The 20,052-nt window shown below is 38.9% G+C and overlaps 1 protein-coding gene and 1 long non-coding RNA gene across 11 annotated transcripts; one reads left to right on the top strand and one right to left on the bottom strand.

Annotated features, from left to right (window-relative positions):
- Positions 1 to 286: 286 nt before the first annotated feature.
- Positions 287 to 2,251, bottom strand: LOC130571146 (uncharacterized). The gene is made up of 5 exons (XR_008965057.1): positions 1,672 to 2,251; positions 1,352 to 1,444; positions 921 to 1,116; positions 480 to 649; positions 287 to 385 (listed from the first exon to the last, which is right to left on the bottom strand). It is a non-coding gene; the product is annotated as an uncharacterized LOC130571146 (long non-coding RNA).
- A 2,617-nt stretch (positions 2,252 to 4,868) lies between these two features.
- LOC130571080 (uncharacterized) lies at positions 4,869 to 14,844 on the top strand. Of its 10 annotated transcripts, none has more exons than XM_057361857.1 (9): positions 5,140 to 5,221; positions 6,285 to 6,552; positions 6,708 to 6,807; positions 7,084 to 7,181; positions 7,256 to 7,405; positions 7,486 to 7,900; positions 10,114 to 10,193; positions 10,291 to 13,450; positions 14,340 to 14,844. In XM_057361857.1, the coding sequence occupies exons 2-8, from the start codon at positions 6,301 to 6,303 to the stop codon at positions 10,351 to 10,353; spliced, it is 1,158 nt and encodes a 385-aa protein (XP_057217840.1). In that variant the 5' UTR covers positions 5,140 to 5,221; positions 6,285 to 6,300; the 3' UTR covers positions 10,354 to 13,450; positions 14,340 to 14,844. The 10 variants fall into 10 exon arrangements, with proteins under 10 accessions (XP_057217860.1, XP_057217840.1, XP_057217803.1 ...); XM_057361820.1 differs by having other exon boundaries at positions 5,144 to 5,262; XM_057361804.1 differs by having other exon boundaries at positions 5,144 to 6,552; positions 10,291 to 10,359; positions 10,452 to 13,450.
- The last annotated feature ends 5,208 nt before the right edge of the window (positions 14,845 to 20,052 follow it).

Raw genomic sequence — 20,052 nt, 5'->3', positions numbered from 1 at the left:
GTTTATCGTTATAGTGTGAAGTCCATTAAAGCTTGATATATCTTCTGTTTACTATTACAATAATTAAAAAGCTATTTTTTCATATTAATCACCAAAGCTCTACTACGCCAGCAGCTCGGACTGGTTTGTTTGTCGGACAAAATGGCGGTCAGTCACGGGGCACATAATATCGGCGTTATGATTGGTCAGATCGCCTGTCAATCAAACTGCTTGCGAAGGGTCAATTGTAAGCTGCCATCACTACTTATGCATACTAATAAATCATACTAAAAAGTGAATTGATTTACATTGTTGGTAATTAAAATCACTGGTTTGCCCGGTAATATGGTGAAGTTTGTGCCTTCACAGGAGCAGTATGGCACCTTCACTGTTGGCGAAATGCATGCTGACAAAAAGAAAGAAAACCACTAATTTAGATTATCTGTAACTGGCTGCAGGCACACATGAGCAGCAAAATGAGGGCTTTTGCGAGAACATACCTTTCTCACGGATGCAATATCCATCTTGCCCTTTAATGACGCATGAGGTTGGAGGGTTTGCTTCAAAAAACCCATGAATCACACGTTCCCTGTTGTGGAGTGGCTGTTTTTTGTGTCGCAATACATCACAGTCCCCACAGAACCACTCCTCAGGAAGACACTCTCTGCACCTAGGGAGAAAAGAAAAAATAGTGTAACATTATTTCAGGTGATTAACTCATATAAAGTATAACACACTCAATTTAAGCTATTCCAAATGTGGTTAGATACTAGGTTTGATTTTATTGTATTGGACTGATGGTGGCTCAGTGTTTAGCGCTGTCACCTTACAGCAAGAAGGTCGTAGATTTACTTTCCTCATAAATGTGGTTTTCATCTGGGTGTCCCCCGAAACACATGCACATTAGCCTATAAAGCAGAGCACTAAACATTAAAACCAACCTAATAACAGCAGGCTCATAGTAAAGAAAACACAACGGCTGACCATCAGCCTCTTTTGCAATAAGGCATTTTAGGTGGTATGGTCTAGCGCTCTGAGGCTTTCTGCTGCCGCAAAGACCATGATGATGCAGAGCTTTTCTGAGGCTCAGCAGCAGGATAAGATGTCAAAATATCAGAGAGCCTCTCCATATTTTTTCTGTAAAGAAAATATGAAAAAAGCTGTAAGGGACAATTTAGATGAGGACAAATTAAAAGTCAACTGATCAATATTTAGAATAAACACCATTTCATGATTCAGTATCAAACTGGCCTTAATCTTTACTAAATTGTGTTCTCAATCCATTTACGGCACTGTCAGTTTTGTCTAAGGGGTTTTTCTTTAATCACACATGGATTTTAGATGTAAACTTAAATTCATCACTTTGATTTACCAAATTGCTCTTGAGGATTTAGCTCTGCTGAGGGCACAGTAAGTGGAACCTCCACACTGGATGATAGGGAGCATTCAACCGGGGTGTGTGTGACTGAAAAACAGTACATAGAAGAATAAAAACATGTTAGGCTATGTTTGTTTTTATCCAAAACTGAACAATTTATGAAATCAGACATACTTCTGTTATGTTCTTGGTAATGTATTCTACTACAGTGCCACCGAAAGGTTTATGTACTTTTTTAATGCCTTTTTAGATATTGGAATATTTTAAACTCAATTAAACTACAATTTACAAATGTAAAAGAATTCAGATATAACCTGTAGCTGAAGATTGGCGTCGCCCTCCTTGCCTCCCCTCGGCTTGCCATGTCCTTATAAGTCCCTTTTAGAGGTCTGTGGAGGGTCTCCTACAGAAGAGCGTGCACGTTTCCTCTCCACAGCTGCTGTCTGTGTGTTGGGGGAATATTTCTTGTAAGATTGATGTTGTTAAAGGTACTGGATCCAAAAGGCAGGTGATTAGTGAAAGGAAAACACAACACAGTGTGTTAGTAAGGTGTTGAATGGCTAAAATGAACCTTGCCATAGATTCTCCAAGGGCCCTATTTTAACCATCTAAACGCATGGTCTAAAGCGCAAGTGAACTTAGGGCGTGTCCGAATCCACTTTTGCTAGTTTAATGATGGGAAAAATGGTCGGCCCAGCAGGCGCATGGTCTAAAAGGGTGGTCCCTATTCTCTTAATGAGTCGGGTGTGTTTTGGGCAAAACGTGCAGTAAACCAATCAGAGTCTCATCTCCCATTCCCTTTAAGAGCTGAAACTAGCAAAAAACACTTGCGTTCAAATTTTTCCTTTAATTTGTCACCCATCCACGTTCAAGTAAAATGCCCCCCTCTTGGTAGTGGGGATCCTGTGAGTCAAGTTTATATTTGGAGGCCATTGCAACGTAAACAGATACAGACAGACAGATGAACACACACACAGCCAGTCAGACAGACAGAAACAAACCGACAGATGTACTGTATACAGAGAGGTTGTGAGAGTTAGACAGATAGATAGATAGTTAAATAGACGGACAGACAGACAGATAGGTTAGGCTCTTAAAGGTGCCTTTGGGTTTGGTAAATCAGGTGTATATGTTCGGACAGGTGACTCGTTTGACAGGATCTGCAAGGGGAAACAGAAAATGTTATTTATGTAGTGTAGAGTAGTTTTGTTAAAATAAGGTTTAAAAAGGGTTCCCATTTTCTTATAAATACTTAAGGTAAATTAATAAAATGCATGATTTTCCAATTTCCTGTATGAAAGTTAAAAGGCATGTAACATGCGTCTGGGGTTCCTCATCCCAGATTTAAAGGAAACTTTATGTGCAGTAACTTTAGGCAAAGTTATATTGTTATTACTGACACATCACAGTGAAGTTGTGGGTGAACCATGATGATAGAGAGAAAATGTCATCGTCTAGAGCTCACACAATAATGCAATGCTCCGTGCTGAGTTTCCCTTCAGCTGATATAACTTAAACTACACTTAGCTTTTACTAGTGATCATTAATAGTATGAAAATTGTTGTTTTTTCATTTAGTTGTTTATTTGATATTTTTATATTCCCTGTAACGGTTCTTTTGATGTCTCCCAACTTCACTGACTAATAAACGTTATATATGTAGTGGGTTGGATTCAGCCCTCGTCTAATGGGGTGACATCACTGCAAAGTGCGTCCCACGTAAGTTCCGCTTGAAACGGGATAAAATGGCGGACGGTATGGCGTGTTCTGGAGTGCGCACATGGCTGTCTAGCGTGACACTCGCAAGAGGCTCTCTTCAGGGAGTTATGCATTTTTCGTTTTGTTTAATTTTCTTTTCTGTGCTTCGGATCTTGGAGACAAACGCTGTGGATCAGTTAACTCTTGTGTGCCATTTACCAGTTACTCGCCCATCTAAGGTCGGGCTGTGGACGATAATGCTTCCGGTAGGTGGGAATTGCATTACGAGCAGGGTGTATAGCATTGTTTGTTGACGGTACCTGACTGGTTTTCTTTATCTGCAGTAACAAATTCCGCATGCCAGCTGTGGCTCTGTGATAGGGTGTGTGACTAATACACCAGTACAAATTCTTATTCTCCTCGATACATGAGGTTTTCTATAATGGGGCAAGTCATGATCACGGTGCAGTCTGTAAGATGTCATGGTCAACACGTATAACGTTTATTGTATTTGCAGTGAAGCGTGTTGTTCTGCAGCTGCTGCTGGGTGACATGGCCCTAGAATGAAAGAATTGTAAAGGTAATGAATGTTTGTTTTTATGATAGATGTATGTATTTATTATTGGAATGGGTGTTTTAACTGTGTATTGTGTTTTAACAGAGTCATCGAAGTTTGTTTTGTTGACCACTGCTTTTCCCATTACTTCAATTTGGTAGAATCTGTTTTCTATTATTTGGATGTTTGATTACGTTTCGTAGTATTGTTTTTTTTGTATTCTTATTATATAGTTTTGTTTGTTCTTGGCTGTAGCCGCCATTAACAGGTTAATCGTCCCCTTGGCCACTAGAGGGTGGTGTGTTGCAGTGAATACACATATAGTGGATTGATTGGTGCTGATTATATTACGTGTGTGCTGCGATTTGATTTCTTGGGTTGTACTAATGATAGCCAAGGGTGGTCGTTTTGTATACATCTAGAATCTAGTCTATTGACTCTTTTGTGCTGGCTACAGCATATTTGTTATTTGTTTTCTTTTGGCGTAATCTCAGTTTTTCTGTTACATGTTTTGTTACCTTGGTTAAGTGTGCATTTTGTTATTTTTTTGTCTAAATAAACGAATGGAGGTCGTGTACCAACACAAAACCTAATTGTTCATTCCATTGATGACTTGAGCGGGGTTATTGCCTTGATTGGTAATTAGGGTGAATGTGAACATCATTACATATATATCAGTTCCACCTGTTCATTATACGCACACTCTGAGGAAGGCTGAAGGCTCAAATGCGTCAGTGTGCACTGCAGTGTTTTAGTTATGTTTCTATTAATAGAGATGATGGCCTTGACGTGAATAAAGGATTTTAAACTTTTTTTGGACCGGAAGAAGTGCCTTGAATTACTTTCTATTAATAGTTAGCTTATATTGACGATAGCTAGCCCCGTTCAGCAAGCCTAATTTGATGTTATTATTATTCGCTAATAAGGAGCAAACCAATCTAATATTTAAACCATGTGAGTTTAATGGCAAAGAAAGGCATCAATTACAACATTTAAACAAAACGTGATCATTAGCAATTAGCTCGTAACTTACCTGGACAGTGGTTTGAGCGCGCGATGAGAAGAAGCTCCGGAGGCTGAGGATCATGGGTAATGCTGACAGAAATGCCAAATGTAATCTCCCACCCCATTTTATCAGAAAATTGGGCAGAAAATATAATTACAATTTCTATACTATAATAAATGTGTGTGTGTCTCTAATTAACGCAGTCTTGTGTATTTGTGTAGGTGTCCGTCTTTTGGGCGGTGCAACTGCGACCGCACTAGGCTCTGCCCCCAGAGAGCCGCTGCAAAGGAAATATTAAAAATATTAATAATAATTTAAAAACAATTAAAACATATTTTAGTTGATTTATTTTGTGAAGTAGGAGTTTAATCTTAATACTGGCGATGTAAGGTGTGCTTTGCGCAGAGTGAGTGTATTGGATGGCTAGAGATGTAATTTGGAAGTATTCAAAAAGTAGCGAGTGTCTGACCACCAAAGGACTGCGGTTTAAAGAGGCTTTGACGGCCCGCGATAGAGAAACACGGAACTGTCTTTGGCCGGCAGTAGAGAAAGCAAGAAAGGAAGCAAAAATGCAAACTTCAGCGGAGCAAGAGCTTTCGTGGATGGTAAAGAAACTCACCTTGAAGTCAACGGAAACGGTAGTATAGTGAGTAACGTTAACTAGTATCTGCAGTCGACGGTAAAGATAAATATTCGCTGTAAAGATGTGAAGGTCTAGATATGTACTAGACTATGCTGGGTATTGTAATAAGAAGCACTTTAAGTTTTATTTAAATGTTTGGACCTGTTAGAGTTTATAATTAGTGATTGTTTGTGGGGATTCCCAATTTTGTAATTTAAACAACTCTTGTTGTTACATTTCAGTAGTTATTTGTTCTTTTTATGTCTCTTTCTGTATTTTCTATTAATAGCTGTCGGTGTCCCGGTGGTACATCTCAACCTTTTCCCCTTTAACTGCTAATTTTCTATGCCAAAACATAAAAGATCCCTGACAATCTATATATCATTGGAAAGCTTTAAGTCTCTAGTTTTAAAATGCTTTTTCCGTTTTGTGATAGGATAAACGTAGTAAAAGTGTTAATTAAAATGTCACCTGTACCACCGGTATAATGTTGCAAAACGTTTTTTAAACGGAAACGGTGGTGCGGTTGAACACTGTGTTGTGATGACGCAAGAGTTGAACTATGGCAGCTGAGAAGGCCATTCTTTGTGTTACTTTTAAAGATATTTCGGAGCCTGGTGAAATCGGTATAAATACGTGTTGAATACTGCAAAAATACATTTATTTTAATATCTCCGATTGTTGCGTATACCGTGCTGCAGCAGACACATTTAAACAACTTTACCTAGACCCATTGTGCGAGCTGTCTCTTTAATACCGCGTGGGTTATATACGTGTTGCTGCTGATTGGGCTGACATTCTTGACACACCCACAAACGAGGGAAAACTTATCCCGTTGCAAACCGTTTCCAGGAAACACGTCGTTCAACCCAGAAACCGCAGCAAAACGTTGCGCACCGGTTTGAGCTTGAACATGCCCCAGGGCGAGCCAAACGTTCTAAAAATGACGTCACAACGGGTCTGATGTTATCTGAGCGTTTATAGACGCTGCAAACGCTTGTTTTGCTCATTCTGCTACTCGTTTGCTTTCTGTTGACTTACTGCAGTTGATTATTTGCGAAGATGGGTCAGAAATTCCGCAAATCCGTTCAACCCGAAAGCGTGGACGATCGGAGCGGTGTCAATCAACGTGCATCTGCACCATCGACCGCAAATCGACCTCCGAGCTGCGAAAGCGACCAAGAGGATGGTTTGTCACGGACAAGGCAAAGATCAAAAACATGGTCTGCCGTGTTGTGGATCCTCCAGTTCAGAACAATGTTTACCATCTTCTTTTTTATTAGTGTCATCTGGAACTGGTTGCATCTTTATATGGTAATCCTTTTTGTTTTTACTATATTAGAGGTTAAAAGAGATCCTGTACTGTTTATGTGCTATATTTATGCTTTTTTAATAAACAGATGACAGTTAGGTGGATAATTGTTTTGTTTGAGATGAAGAATTTTGTAAATCCTTTTTATTTTTGCTAGCTCGAGCTTGCTGAGCACCAGAATGACCTTGTGCAGATGGAAAGCTTGCAAGCGAAATGTACTGGGGTGAAACTGCTAGACTGGCTGGAAAGTTTGTCAGGTGAGATGCTTTGTTTACGTCATTCCTATGAGTCCCTTTAGGAAACAGGTAGCAATATTTTCACATTGTCTAACAGAATTCCTTTGTAAACGTTAACATTCCCTCACAATAACTCGTTTTGCATATTGCAAGTGCACGCAAAAGTCATTCACAAGGTTTTGGGAGTCAACACAAAACTTGACATAAATAATGACAGGATCGTTTTAATTGAACTATTCTTTCATACTACAACAGGTCATACACACAATGTTCAATCTTTGTTTTATTTTGATTCAGAGTGGTATAGACGTACATGGACACTGCAAGAGGATCCATGCAAAAAGTATCATGAGGTCATGATGGTCGACCCTATTTTACGTGTACCTCCAATTAAGGTTTGTATCGTTTCCAAAATTGAATACAAGACACATTGATCATGCATATGAATGTCATATGATTTTGTTTTAAGGCAATCGAATTCACCATAATCAGCACGATCACTGATCCACTCAAGCAAATTGGACAGGGCTTCAGTGAATTCATCAGAGCTTTGCTGGACGGGATCCCAGTCACTCTTCAGATTCCTGTGCTGCTTATAATTTCAGCACAAGTCGTCTGGGTAAGGATTTATGCAAATGTATTTTATGATATCTTAGGTTAAAAAGCACACTTAAGCAATCACACCTTTGCTTTCTTCAGGTGTGTTCATGTGCTGTTGACCCTATACTACATGCAATCTTGCTTTGGCTTGGTGGACGTCTTTACCTGCCGCCACCAGCTGTAGAGCCACGTCTTTACCTGCCGCCACCAGCTGTAGAGCCACGTCTTTACCTGCCGCCACCAGCTGTAGAGCCACGTCTTTACCTGCCGCCACCAGCTGTAGAGCCACGTCTTTACCTGCCGCCACCAGCTGTAGAGCCACGTCTTTACCTGCCGCCACCAGCTGTAGAGCCACGTCTTTACCTGCCGCCACCAGCTGTAGAGCCACGTCTTTACCTGCCGCCACCAGCTGTAGAGCCACGTCTTTACCTGCCGCCACCAGCTGTAGAGCCACGTCTTTACCTGCCGCCACCAGCTGTAGAGTCACGTCATGACGTCAGGCCTCAGCGTAGGTGTATGTCTGGACCTGCCACACTATAATAAACAACTATAGAATTTACTTACAAGTTTTGCACACAGTTTTTTAAAGTAAATTTTATTTAAAAAAAAAATGGTAATGTTTTTCTCACACAGTTTTTTAAATAAACTTAAAAAAAATTTACTTTAAAAAAATATATGCAAAAATGTGCACAAATAATACAGTAAAATAAGTAAATCTTACTAGTTGTTTTTTAAAATGCATTGTCTGACACGCGTGCGTTGCGTTTGGTGCGTTTGCTTGGATGACATATTTTATGGAGGTAAATGATAGGAGCAGCTAGGGCGCAGGAGTTGACATCTTTAGGTAAGTTAAACGAAGTCCTCTAGGTCCTTGCTGAATATTTTTGCATGACAAATCAAGATCTGCGTGTCCACATTTCGTTGGGAATGTCACGTCGTTTGTGATGCACTGTATTTCGCGCCAGTTAAGGCTTAGAAATAACGTTGAATCAGTTTCCACATAGACTAATCTATTTATTATAATGCGTATTTTCTGGTGGTAGGCCTATATAATGATTGTATAACATAACTCTGTAATAAACGTATTGGCTTGAAATGATCTGGGCTATCAAATGTATGTAAATCAATTATTTGGTCATAATAGGCAGAAGGGGCAATATTATTATTCTAAAACTGGAAAGTGTCTGGGTTTAACTGGGCAGAGGGCGGTGAAAGTGCTTGCGTAACTTGTTTGTTTATAGAGCTGTCAAAATGTCGCTGCAAGATTTAAACCGCTTACTGAACCTCTCAGGCGGAAACGAGGCTTCAGACATCATCTGTGACGTTAGGGCTGGGTGGAATGACGGAATATTCCATTAAAATGTCAACCGTAAGAGATTTTTCTATTCCGCGGAATGTAAATAAGTGGGCGTGGTTAACTCGGCGCTCTGCAAATTAGGCGCTATTCTGAAAAAAACTAATGAATTCATCCACACGTAACAAACATTCTTTTGACCTTCTTTCAGTCTGTAGTTTAGTGATCCGCTCCAGTCCGGTGCTTCTCTCACCCGCAGTGCTCATGCAGGGATCTGCGCCAGCATTTAAAAAAGCTCATTCTCAACATGTATTTCAGAAGTCAGGTTGTTTTGAAAAGCTGTTAATAGTTTTATAAAGTTTAACTTCAGGCGTTGAAATGCGCGATGATGCTCGCGAGCGCTTTGATGTGACGCGCTTCTACCTCCAGTTTTGGGAGACGCGTGAGGAGTCACCAGAGACTCGCAGTGCAAAAACAAGCCCGGGAATAAACTAACCTAAAGACAGAGAGTCGCAACACACTAAAAGTGCTCATCTAATAGAGAGTGAAGAGCGATAAAGACCTACAGTACATACCCCATGAACACCAGTTTAGTCATATACTGTACTCTCATTGTTTGTGCATATTCATACTTTACTGTTATACATGTTGTCTATCTTCCTACTGTATACATGATATAGCCAGAAGATAAATATGAATAAATAATACATCTGATTATCAGAACTTCATTTCATATCTTTAGTACATTTTCATAACTTACCTACATTTTAACTATGGTGAGCATTTAAATGAACTGTAATAAATAAATTAGTTAAATCAATCTAAGAAAAATGAGGTATAAAATATAGAATTATAATGGGAGATTGTTTAATGAAATATATCGTTACCGTGAAATAAAATGACTCATTCCGTGAAATAGATTTTTGGCCATTCCGCCCACCTCTATATGACGTCATTGATCTAAAGCGATGCAAGCCTCGATACGCGCTTCACTGAAAGCTTCCAGGATTTCTCGGCACAGAACGTAACATCACTAGTGAAACCGTCTGAAGGATCTTATGGTATTGATGCACAACTTGAAACAGGTGACTCATTTCCCTCGAAAATGAAACCAGTAGATGCTTTATTTGAAGCTATGGCAGCCGTTCATAAACAAAAAAACTCTAGGTTAAAGAAGCTACATTGTTTTTTTTAGTTTTAGTATTCTAATCTATTAGATCATTGTGCATGAACTGTCGATTTTTGCGTTTTCCAGTTTGTTTGACTCTGAATCCAAAGACAGCGGCCTCCTTTTTTGAGCTGAACTTTTATAGGTTTGGATATCTAAAATTAACAGAACATGTAAACAACACCAAAAATGCGTAATTGTAAATTGTGAAAAGCACCACAAATTTAGCTTTTTACATGTTTGTTGTTGCTTTTTTAAAATACAGGCTGGTTGATGAGATTACATATGCGCTCAAAGGACTCAATTTGCAGACCGTTGCCTGACTGTTACATGTTTCTGGTCAAGGTCTGTAAATTTATTATAAAATGTGATTTTACATACTAACATTTGCTGTATAAATCCATCAGATTATTTATTTGCAGATTGTCTTTGTCTTCCACAGTTGCCATATTGGAAAGTTGAAAATAACTCGATTTCGTCAGTAGCATGTGCAAGAACTAGCTGATTCCAGGTACAGGTATATGAAGAAAAAGGTTTTATTGACATGAGAATGACATGTTAACTTCATCTGGTCAGTATGATGTACTATTGTCTTATTCTCAGTTCAGAAGAGTACACACTACCTCCTCTTGTTCGATGGCTTTGATATTGTGATGTGTGTCATCTCTGCGGTTCTTTGCACACGGTCCATTATACTCGCTGTCAGACTGCTTCAGGTAAACCTGCTTGAAGGAGAAACAATCCATTAAAGGTCTCCTCAGCTGAGCACTTTCAACAAGTTGGTATGATTTATTAGGGTCTTCATGAAATGTCTGGAACATATTTTGCTTAAAACACTCAGCGGCTGTGTAAACAAAACCCTTCTTGCCTCGTCAAAAACAGCTCTGCTCACAGCAACCCGTTTTGGTGCATGTCTCTTTAACTGATAATGCGTTACAGCGAACCCCACCCCCTTCTGTCCGGCGTGTCAACACAACACACGTGTAGTACTGCCATGGCAACGGTTTAGCTAAATGATATTTCCTGAATTCCTCTGCAGTTAGTTTCGGCTTAAACGTCTCAAACCATTCGTCCGGAGACAAAAAAATCAGTCACAGCAAACAGCGCAGCCTAATGCTAAAATCCACGGAATCCACTGCAGATCTCAACGGAATTACATGGATATGGATTCAGACACAACGTGAGAGCTAGTTTGCTGTGGCAGATTTTTCAGCCTAAGCACGAATGATTTGAGACGTTTAAAACGAAACTAACCCCAGTGTTCACCCCTGTTCATTAGCAAAACAAACCGCTTGCCACAGCTGAACATATTAACGCACATAATGTATTAACATTCATACAGCTAAACTCCAAGTGTCCATCTGCACTTATATACAGTAAGTTTAACACTGGCTTTGAATGTTCTATTTAGACCGTGACTGACTTAGCTCCCTTTGCTATCATATGCTAACGTTATCCTCATATATATACGGTACATTTACGTCAGTTCAGACTGTTGATAAATATTACTTGCATCTGTAGTTTTGTCTCGTTCAGTCGGTCTCGATCCCTCTTGAGGAACAACTTTGAAGCTAATCCTGCTTGTACTGTCCCAGGTTGAAAAAGCACTCCGGTTTGAAGTGATTCGCGCAAACAAGCAGGTTTTTACTTAAGGTTTCTGATGGATTTCCCACTACCGCTGTCGCTTGTGAAAACAACAATGGTGGAGCGCGGTGGGTGGAACTGTGTAGATTAAGGGGCGGTAACATTATCATAAAATCCGCTTTGGACGTCACAATTGGAGCGAAATCTGAACGGCTCGATTTCTCACATGCTTGCAGGGAAAGGCACACCAAAACAAACTTACTGGGTTCTTATTTTTCACGTCTTCTGGGTTGCTAGATGCACCGGGCACCCGATTATAGCACTTAAAGGGCTCATATGGCGGAAATACGCGTTTTTCTGTGTCTTTGGTGTGTTACAAGTTGCCCATGAATGTATTAGACACGTAAAATTGCTAAAATTAAAGTGTCGGAACAAAAGATGCATTCTATCTAAAAGCGAATGCGAACCCAGACCTGCCTGAAACGCCTCGTGTAACCACACCCCGACGAATGTATGTCACTTCGTAACATGATTTGACTTAAGACCACCCAAATCTAAACGCAAGTGAGGTGGGCGTACTTGTAAATCTCATTGTATCGTCACCGCCGCAGCCATGTCGCGGAGACGCTGTGTCTTTCGTTGCGAAAAGAAAGACACTTTGTTTGCCATGCCAAAAGATGAGACAGCTAAAAACAAATGGTTACATTTTATTTACAACACTGTTCCAGAAAAGTACAATCGGAATGTTCAAGTTTGTGCAGCGCATTTCACCGAAGATTGCTATACGAACCTGGGAGAGAGATTAAGACCGGCTGTGCACGAAAGCTTTTGTTAAAAAGTGGGGCCGTTCCAACCATTACAACTTCGCTGGCGCTTCAGATTCGCAGCCTGTAAGTATATTTTTATTGTAAAAGACTTTGTTACGGACTAACGCGAGTTGAGTTTGTCGTGTGTTTGTGATCTGCAAATGCAGACACGCACGCAACGTGAAAAAAGACAACATAAGTCCTAATAATCAGTAATTATGTTCCCACTAGAGGCAACAAATGTCGTGTTTATGTCTTTTTATATTTAGTATTTATTTTGGGTTTATTGTCTTTGTTGAGTCGCGACGAGACGTGGCGTAACACTGGTTGATCAAGAAGGGCCGAAGCGCTGGCGTTATTTATACCATTCCCTGCTGTAATGTGAGCTTGTTTCTATCTCACACAACTCTGTATGATGTATATGCTTGTTTGTTTATAGTCTTTATAACGTCGTATATAAGAGGTAAAACAGTTAGCTATAGTTTTTAACTATTTAACATCATTTTTTTAATAAAACCTTACCAATCCTTTACATCCTGCTCAAGTCGCGCTGGCAAAGTTGATGTATCGGCTTGATCATCTTCATTTTCCGTATCAGATTCGGGCTCGAATTGATATAAGGAAGTACCGATGACATTTTATCACCTGTCAGTACAATTGCTTTAGAACATGATGTTCTGAATATGGTAAGAGGCGTTACATTTCCGTGAAACGCTTGCAGTATTCCACCAATCACTACGCACTGGTTAACTGGCCAATCATAGCACACCTCGCTTTTCAGAGAGATGAGCTTTGTAAAAAATCAGCGTGTTTCAGAGAGGCGGGGCACAGAGGAGATACAAACATGCACGGTATGTGGAAAATACAGCGTTTATGAACCTTTAATCCTGTATACACACTGCATTTCATCTAAAACAAATGATAATATTAGTTTTAGCCCTGTCATATGACCCCTTTAAACACAGAAAAAGTGGGGTTTTCATCTGATGACTCCTTTAAATCTACGTTAGTGTGTTATACTCAATATGAACTGTTCTGATAAAGTTTGTTACATTTCTGCAGTGTTTTTCTAGATTCTGTCTTGACAGTTATAATCGTGAGGCGTGTGAAGATGACCGAAGGGAATTCCTGAATGGCTGGTACTTCTTGGTTATCATCAGTGATGTTCTGACCATCATTGGGCCGATACTGAAAATGAAAATGCAGGCTAAGGTATGTTTGTGTTGATGTAATTTTTATTTTGCTAATGGGCAATTTCATGCAAATTTAGATGAAAAAAGTCAAGGTTTTCACCATACTTAAAGCACCTTTTTAAAGCATAGTTTTCAATAGTCTGCTACACTAAGTCACATCCATAATCGAACTGTCACATCCATATCGGTCCATATTTCTCATAAATGGGGACATGAAAATTTAAATAACTATATTTTGTTCTATGAAGAGCCCTCCCTTCTCCATTTGTTGGGTGTTATTGCTTCTGGTTTGTGTATTTTAGTTCACAAAAATCCTACAAAGTATGTTGTCTCTCAAAAAGTGTCCTTTTTTGGTCACATCCGTAACCCATTCGTTTTTCTCTCTTTTAAAATAGAAAATTTGGTCATAGACTGATATTATTCTGATGTCTGGACTCTATCGTCAAGGGTTTAGTAAAATATGAACAGATGATTTAATATATTGGTAATGAATACATTCTGTGAGAATTTATATTTCAAGTTTTGACTGAAAATATCACATCCATAATGCTGGAACTGCCCAAATGCATTATTACATGTATCTCTCATCAGTCTTCAATATTGTATTTTAGAAGCATTATTGTTTACCGAATTCATCATTTGAAAATGTGAGAAAAGATTTTTTCACTTATTGGAACCTGTTTTTGCATTATGATAATTGGATTTTTGTGGTAGAAATGTGCTTTAACAACAAAATCAATATAAAAACTACACCGGTTGATGCATTATTATTAGTTATTATTATACTATATCATATAACAACACTAACTGTCTTTAAGACACTGTTTACTGAAGTTCAAACAGTATTTACTGTGTATAACATGTTTACTGGTACTAATAAATCATTCCTTTTGACGTTTTATCCACAGAGTTCGACTAATTATGACGTATGCAGTAGCTTTCTGGGCACATCTACTTTATTGGTCTGGGTGGGCATCATCAGATATCTTGGATACTTCCAGAAGTACAATGTAAGTTATGCAAAGTTATGAAATGAGCAGGAGTGTTTGCCAGCTTCTGTTTTATGATGTGATTAAGTGCATGTGTTTTTACATTGAGTCATTTAGCGTACGCTTTTATCCAAAGTGACTTACAGAGAGTTCAGGGAGCAATAAGCCATATGTCATACAGGAGCAATAATACAATAGGTGCTAATACAAAAGGTTAGTTTTTTTATTTTTTATTTGTCTGTCAAGTATTCACAAAAGAGACTGGTTTTAAGTAGTTTTTTGAATGTCGTGAGAGATGTGGTTGACCGGACCGAGTTAGGAAGAGTGTTCCACCAGGAAGGATTTGTGAAGGAGAATGAGCGGGAAAGCGATTTACTGCCCTTATGGGAAGGCAATACAAGACGCCGCTGGTTTGCTGAATGCAGGGATCTTGATGGGGTGTAGGAGGGTGTGAAAGTATGCCGGTGCAGATCCAGTGATAGTCCTGTAGGCAACATTAGTGCTGATCTGCCATACGGCTTTTCACGTTTGTCTGACCCCCAGGGTATTTTCCAATTAAAATCAATAGGGCCCACTCTATACTATTCTCCAATATATTTCTCTTGTAAGTTCAGCAGATGACAAAGAAATGTTACAGTTTAACAATAGCGGTATGTTTATACTGATAGACAGATTTTATTTTATGGGCGACATAAGCCTATTAAATATTATTGTACACTCACCTAAAGGATTATTAGGAACACCATACTAATACGGTGTTTGACCCCCTTTCGCCTTCAGAACTGCCTTAATTCTACGTGGCATTGATTCAACAAGGTGCTGAAAGCATTCTTTAGAAATGTTGGCCCATATTGATAGGATAGCATCTTGCAGTTGATGGAGATTTGTGGGATGCACATCCAGGGCACGAAGCTCCCGTTCCACCACATCCCAAAGATGTTCTATCGGGTTGAGATCTGGTGACTGTGGGGGCCATTCTAGTACAGTGAACTCATTGTCATGTTCAAGAAACCAATTTGAAATGATTCGAGCTTTGTGACATGGTGCATTATCCTGCTGGAAGTAGCCATTAGAGGATGGGTACATGGTGGTCATAAAGGGATGGACATGGTCAGAAACAATGCTCAGGTAGGCCGTGGCATTTAAACGATGCCCAATTGGCACTAAGGGGCCTAAAGTGTGCCAAGAAAACATCCCCCACACCATTACACCACCACCACCAGCCTGCACAGTGGTAACAAGGCATGATGGATCCATGTTCTCATTCTGTTTACGCCAAATTCTGACTCTACCATTTGAATGTCTCAACAGAAATCGAGACTCATCAGACCAGGCAACATTTTTCCAGTCTTCAACTGTCCAATTTTGGTGAGCTCGTGCAAATTGTAGCCTCTTTTTCCTATTTGTAGTGGAGATGAGTGGTACCCGGTGGGGTCTTCTGCTGTTGTAGCCCATCTGCCTCAAGGTTGTGCGTGTTGTGGCTTCACAAATGCTTTGCTGCATACCTCGGTTGTAACGAGTGGTTATTTCAGTCAAAGTTGCTCTTCTATCAGCTTGAATCAGTCGGCCCATTCTCCTCTGACCTCTAGCATCAACAAGGCATTTTCGCCCACAGGACTGCCGCATACTGGATGTTTTTCCCTTTTCACACCATTCTTTGTAAACCCTAGAAATGGTTGTGCGTGAAAATCCCAGTAACTGAGCAGATTGTGAAATACTCAGACCGGCCCGTCTGGCACCAACAACCATGCCACGCTCAAAATTGCTTAAATCACCTTTCTTTCCCATTCTGACATTCAGTTTGGAGTTCAGGAGATTGTCTTGACCAGGACCACACCCCTAAATGCATTGAAGCAACTGCCATGTGATTGGTTGATTAGATAATTGCATTAATGAGAAATTGAACAGGTGTTCCTAATAATCCTTTAGGTGAGTGTATATATATATACATATATATAATATTTATATATATATATATATAAAAGGTATGATCTTTTATCAGGCCATTTATTTTATATTTGATATCCACAGTATGTATGTATTGTAGGCTCTGTGGCTTTAGGGGAATGCCCTCTTAAGTCTGATCATTAATATTTGTAAATAAAAAAGCTATAAACAACAAATTTAATGTAAGAATTAAATTGCTCTCATCATAAACAAGAAAACAAAGTTACTTACTAAATTATCCTTTCCATGCCTTTCATACCAGAACTACTTCTATCTTTAAATTCCCAGTTAGAACAAAATGTGATCCTGCTTGTGAAAACCCAGCGAGTCTTTTTACTGTTTTCTACATAAAATCATCCTACAGAATATTCTGTGAAAATATAACAACAATATATTCAATATTGACTGAATAATGCCATTTCAAAGATCAAAATTTTAGTTAATGCTTGAAATTAATCTTTTATGCTTGTTATTTAATAATTCATTCGTTTATGAGACTTAGCCTGGGTTTTCACAGGGACACAAATGTTTACATGCTGATCAATAATGCTAATGATAAATGTAGGCTAGATAAANTTTTTTGTACATTTTGTAATGTGAATAACTCACCCATTGTGTTTTACCCTTGTCCTCCATCCCACAATAAAAGCACAGGCTGCTTAGATCATCTGCTAAGACAAACAGTATTCAACAAATATGTTCAGACCAAAAAAGTTTGCATTGCACAGCAAAACTTCACTAGCGTAGAGCTGCATATTTATGATAGACCTATTAAATGCATAAAACCAACAACATGAAGTGATTAACATGCTGAGCAAAAAAAAACGAAACAGACCTGATTCTCTGAGGAGGGAAGTAGCTATGTCAAGCCTCAACTTGTCCACTGCCTTCTGTGAAGTGTGAATATTTATCGCCTCCCCCAGTAAAATGTTCTCTGCAAACTGAAGAGAACTTTGATTAGCAAAATGGCACAAGCAATGCATTATGTCAACCGGCACTAGGAAAACACCCCATAACAACCAATGTACTTGTTACTTTATGAAAGAATGGCATCTACAATTTGTCTCTCTGTTTCATTCTTATTCCAAGGTCACCGTAGTCCAGTTTGTATCCAGATGACTACTGAGGCACCCGGATCCGGTCCAAATCCAATTCAGATGATCACAGTAATCACCTGGATACAATCCGAATTCAAACTAGGAGGTGACCACAACAGCACTGACAACTAGACGTGTCTTAAAGACAGATCGCCTGTGAAGACTTTGTCAACTAGACGACCATCTGCACAAATCCTCAGCTAAAACCATGAGAACCAGACCAGTCCTCTGCAAAATGGACTCCATTCACCTGTGAAACTGAATGAATATTATGAATGATATCAAACCACAAGAGAATTTAATTTAGCTGAATTATGACATAACTGTTGTACATTCCACTGTTTTGCACTCTATCTACCATTATCTATCTTATTTTTCTTTTTAAATATCCCTGCTTGTAAATATATATACTGTATATAGTACACACACACACGCACGCGCACACACGCACACACACACACACACATATACAGTAATATCTGTATGCATCTGTTTTTATATATATTTTTATTCTGTTAAAATATTTTTAATATTGCTGACATCTATGAGGGAGACTGCTGCATGTCCACCTTGAGACATTGTAGCCCTTTTTCCTCATGAATGCTCTGAAGAAATATAGTATGTGTGAAATCTGTTGCAGATCACAATTTAACAACTGAAAAGACACAAGTACAACTACTTTTTAAATTCAATTTTACCTTGTAGACTCCAGGCATCTATTCATCTTTGTGTCAGTTTCTCCTAGTGGATCCATGAAAATGGTTCTTTTCTCGTGTGGGTACATAACCTTTTATTATTGACATGGAATCACAACATACATTAGGCAGAAACCTATGGTATTAGTGAAATTGTACAGTATGGGGTATTGTAGATCAATTTTAATAATTGAGGGCATGTATGGATTGCCCAATATAGTTAAAGGGATAGTTCACTCAAAAATAAATTCTGTCATGAATGACTCACTCTATAGTTGTTCCAAATCTATATACATTTCTTTGTTTGATTGAACACAGAGAAAGATATTTGGAAGAATGCTTGTAACCAAACTGTTCTTGACCACCATTGACTCCCATAGTAGGGAAATTTACAATGGTAGTCAAAAGTGCCCGAGAACTGTTTGCTTTCCTTAATTTTTCAAAATATCTAATTTTGTGCTCAACAGAACATTTCATTACGTACATTTAAATTTACGCATTTGGCAGAAAGTTTTATCCAAAGCGACTTACATTGCATTATACCTTTACATTTGTATCTGAGTATGTACAATCCTCTGGGGTCGAACCCATGAATTTGGCGTTGCTTGCTCCATGCTCTTATCACTGAGCTACAGGAAAGAATAAAAAATAAGAAATATTTTTTTTACTACGGTACTCAATGAGGTCCAAGAACTGTTAGGTTATAAGAATTTTTCCAAATAATTTTCTCTGTGCTCATCTGTGACATTCTCGTCGATCCCTAGTCTAGTTTTCCCCGTTTGTGCCCAAGAACGTTACTTTTCCCACGCTCCCTCATCATTGACTGTTTTCACCTCTTCCTCATCTAGTTCATACCCTTCACCTGTTTAGCCCTTTTTATCTGTTTTATTTAATTTCTCCCCTTAGTTCAGTTCTTTGTCGAGTATTAATGTAATGTATAGTACCATGTTCCGTGGATTTATTTGGATTACCCTGTTATTTGTTCCCTTGGATGTTTCCCTGTTTTTGGATTGTATCATTTTGTTCCATTGATGTTTTGTGGATTACCTTTTTGTTCCTGACTACACCTATTGTTATTAAACCTTTTTTACTTAACTCCTGTTCCTCTTGGATTTGTCATCAGTGAATTTTACATCGTCAGAACAAAGCAATGTGTACAGACTTGAAACAATTTGAAGACGAGGAAATTATGACAGAATTTTTATTTTTGGGTGAACTATCTCTTTAATAAATGGCTAATTTTGTGGAGTGTATATATCACTACAGATAAAGAGCTTGAAGTAGCGAGATCTGTGCAATGCTCTTGTTCTCACCACCAACAACCAATGATGGTGCTCATTCACAATTCCCACAATAATTTTGTGTGCCATTGGATCAATATGAAAGTAGTCACAAGAAATACAAAATCACATTTACTCGAAAAGTGCATATTTGCATCATTTACAAAATGTGAAATTATTATAATCCAGTACAGACCCGGATTCTTCCAAAGGTTCCCTTCCAGATTGCGTTCATTGCATAGCTGTCAATTACAGCTGCTTCACTAGCATTGCACTTGTTGTATTTCCGAACAAGAACTGTCAAATATGCATTGATCACCTATAAAAACAAATTGTCCCACAAATGGCATTATGTGTTAGACAGATTGTACTATTATCAACTATATTGTTGTTGAAGTGTTGCTGAATTTTAAGACAGGGCCTGGTGCTGCAGAGGAGACTGGTGCTGCAGAGAACAGATACGGGAGGGAAATACGGGAGGGTGCATTTTCTGGCAGACTGGCTTGCCGTGAAAAGCAACCCCCTCTTAAATTTGCTTGTGTTCGCCTCAGCATGAAATAACTATGAGATTTTAGTTATAGGACTTATATAGTTAAATGGGGTGAGTTTCATG

This window comes from Triplophysa rosa, linkage group LG2 (genome assembly GCF_024868665.1).
Source record: "Triplophysa rosa linkage group LG2, Trosa_1v2, whole genome shotgun sequence".
Taxonomy (NCBI): domain Eukaryota; kingdom Metazoa; phylum Chordata; class Actinopteri; order Cypriniformes; family Nemacheilidae; genus Triplophysa; species Triplophysa rosa.
This window is presented reverse-complemented; position numbering and strand designations above follow the sequence as displayed.

Bases quoted from the DNA above. Each gene is read 5' to 3' on its own strand.
- LOC130571080 (XM_057361857.1), top strand. From the start codon at position 6,301: ATGGGTCAGAAATTCCGCAAATCCGTTCAACCCGAAAGCGTGGACGAT. The intron at 6,553-6,707 runs GTAATCCTTTTT...TATTTTTGCTAG, and splicing joins ACTGGTTGCATCTTTATATG to CTCGAGCTTGCTGAGCACCA. The intron at 7,406-7,485 runs GTAAGGATTTAT...TGCTTTCTTCAG, and splicing joins TTTCAGCACAAGTCGTCTGG to GTGTGTTCATGTGCTGTTGA.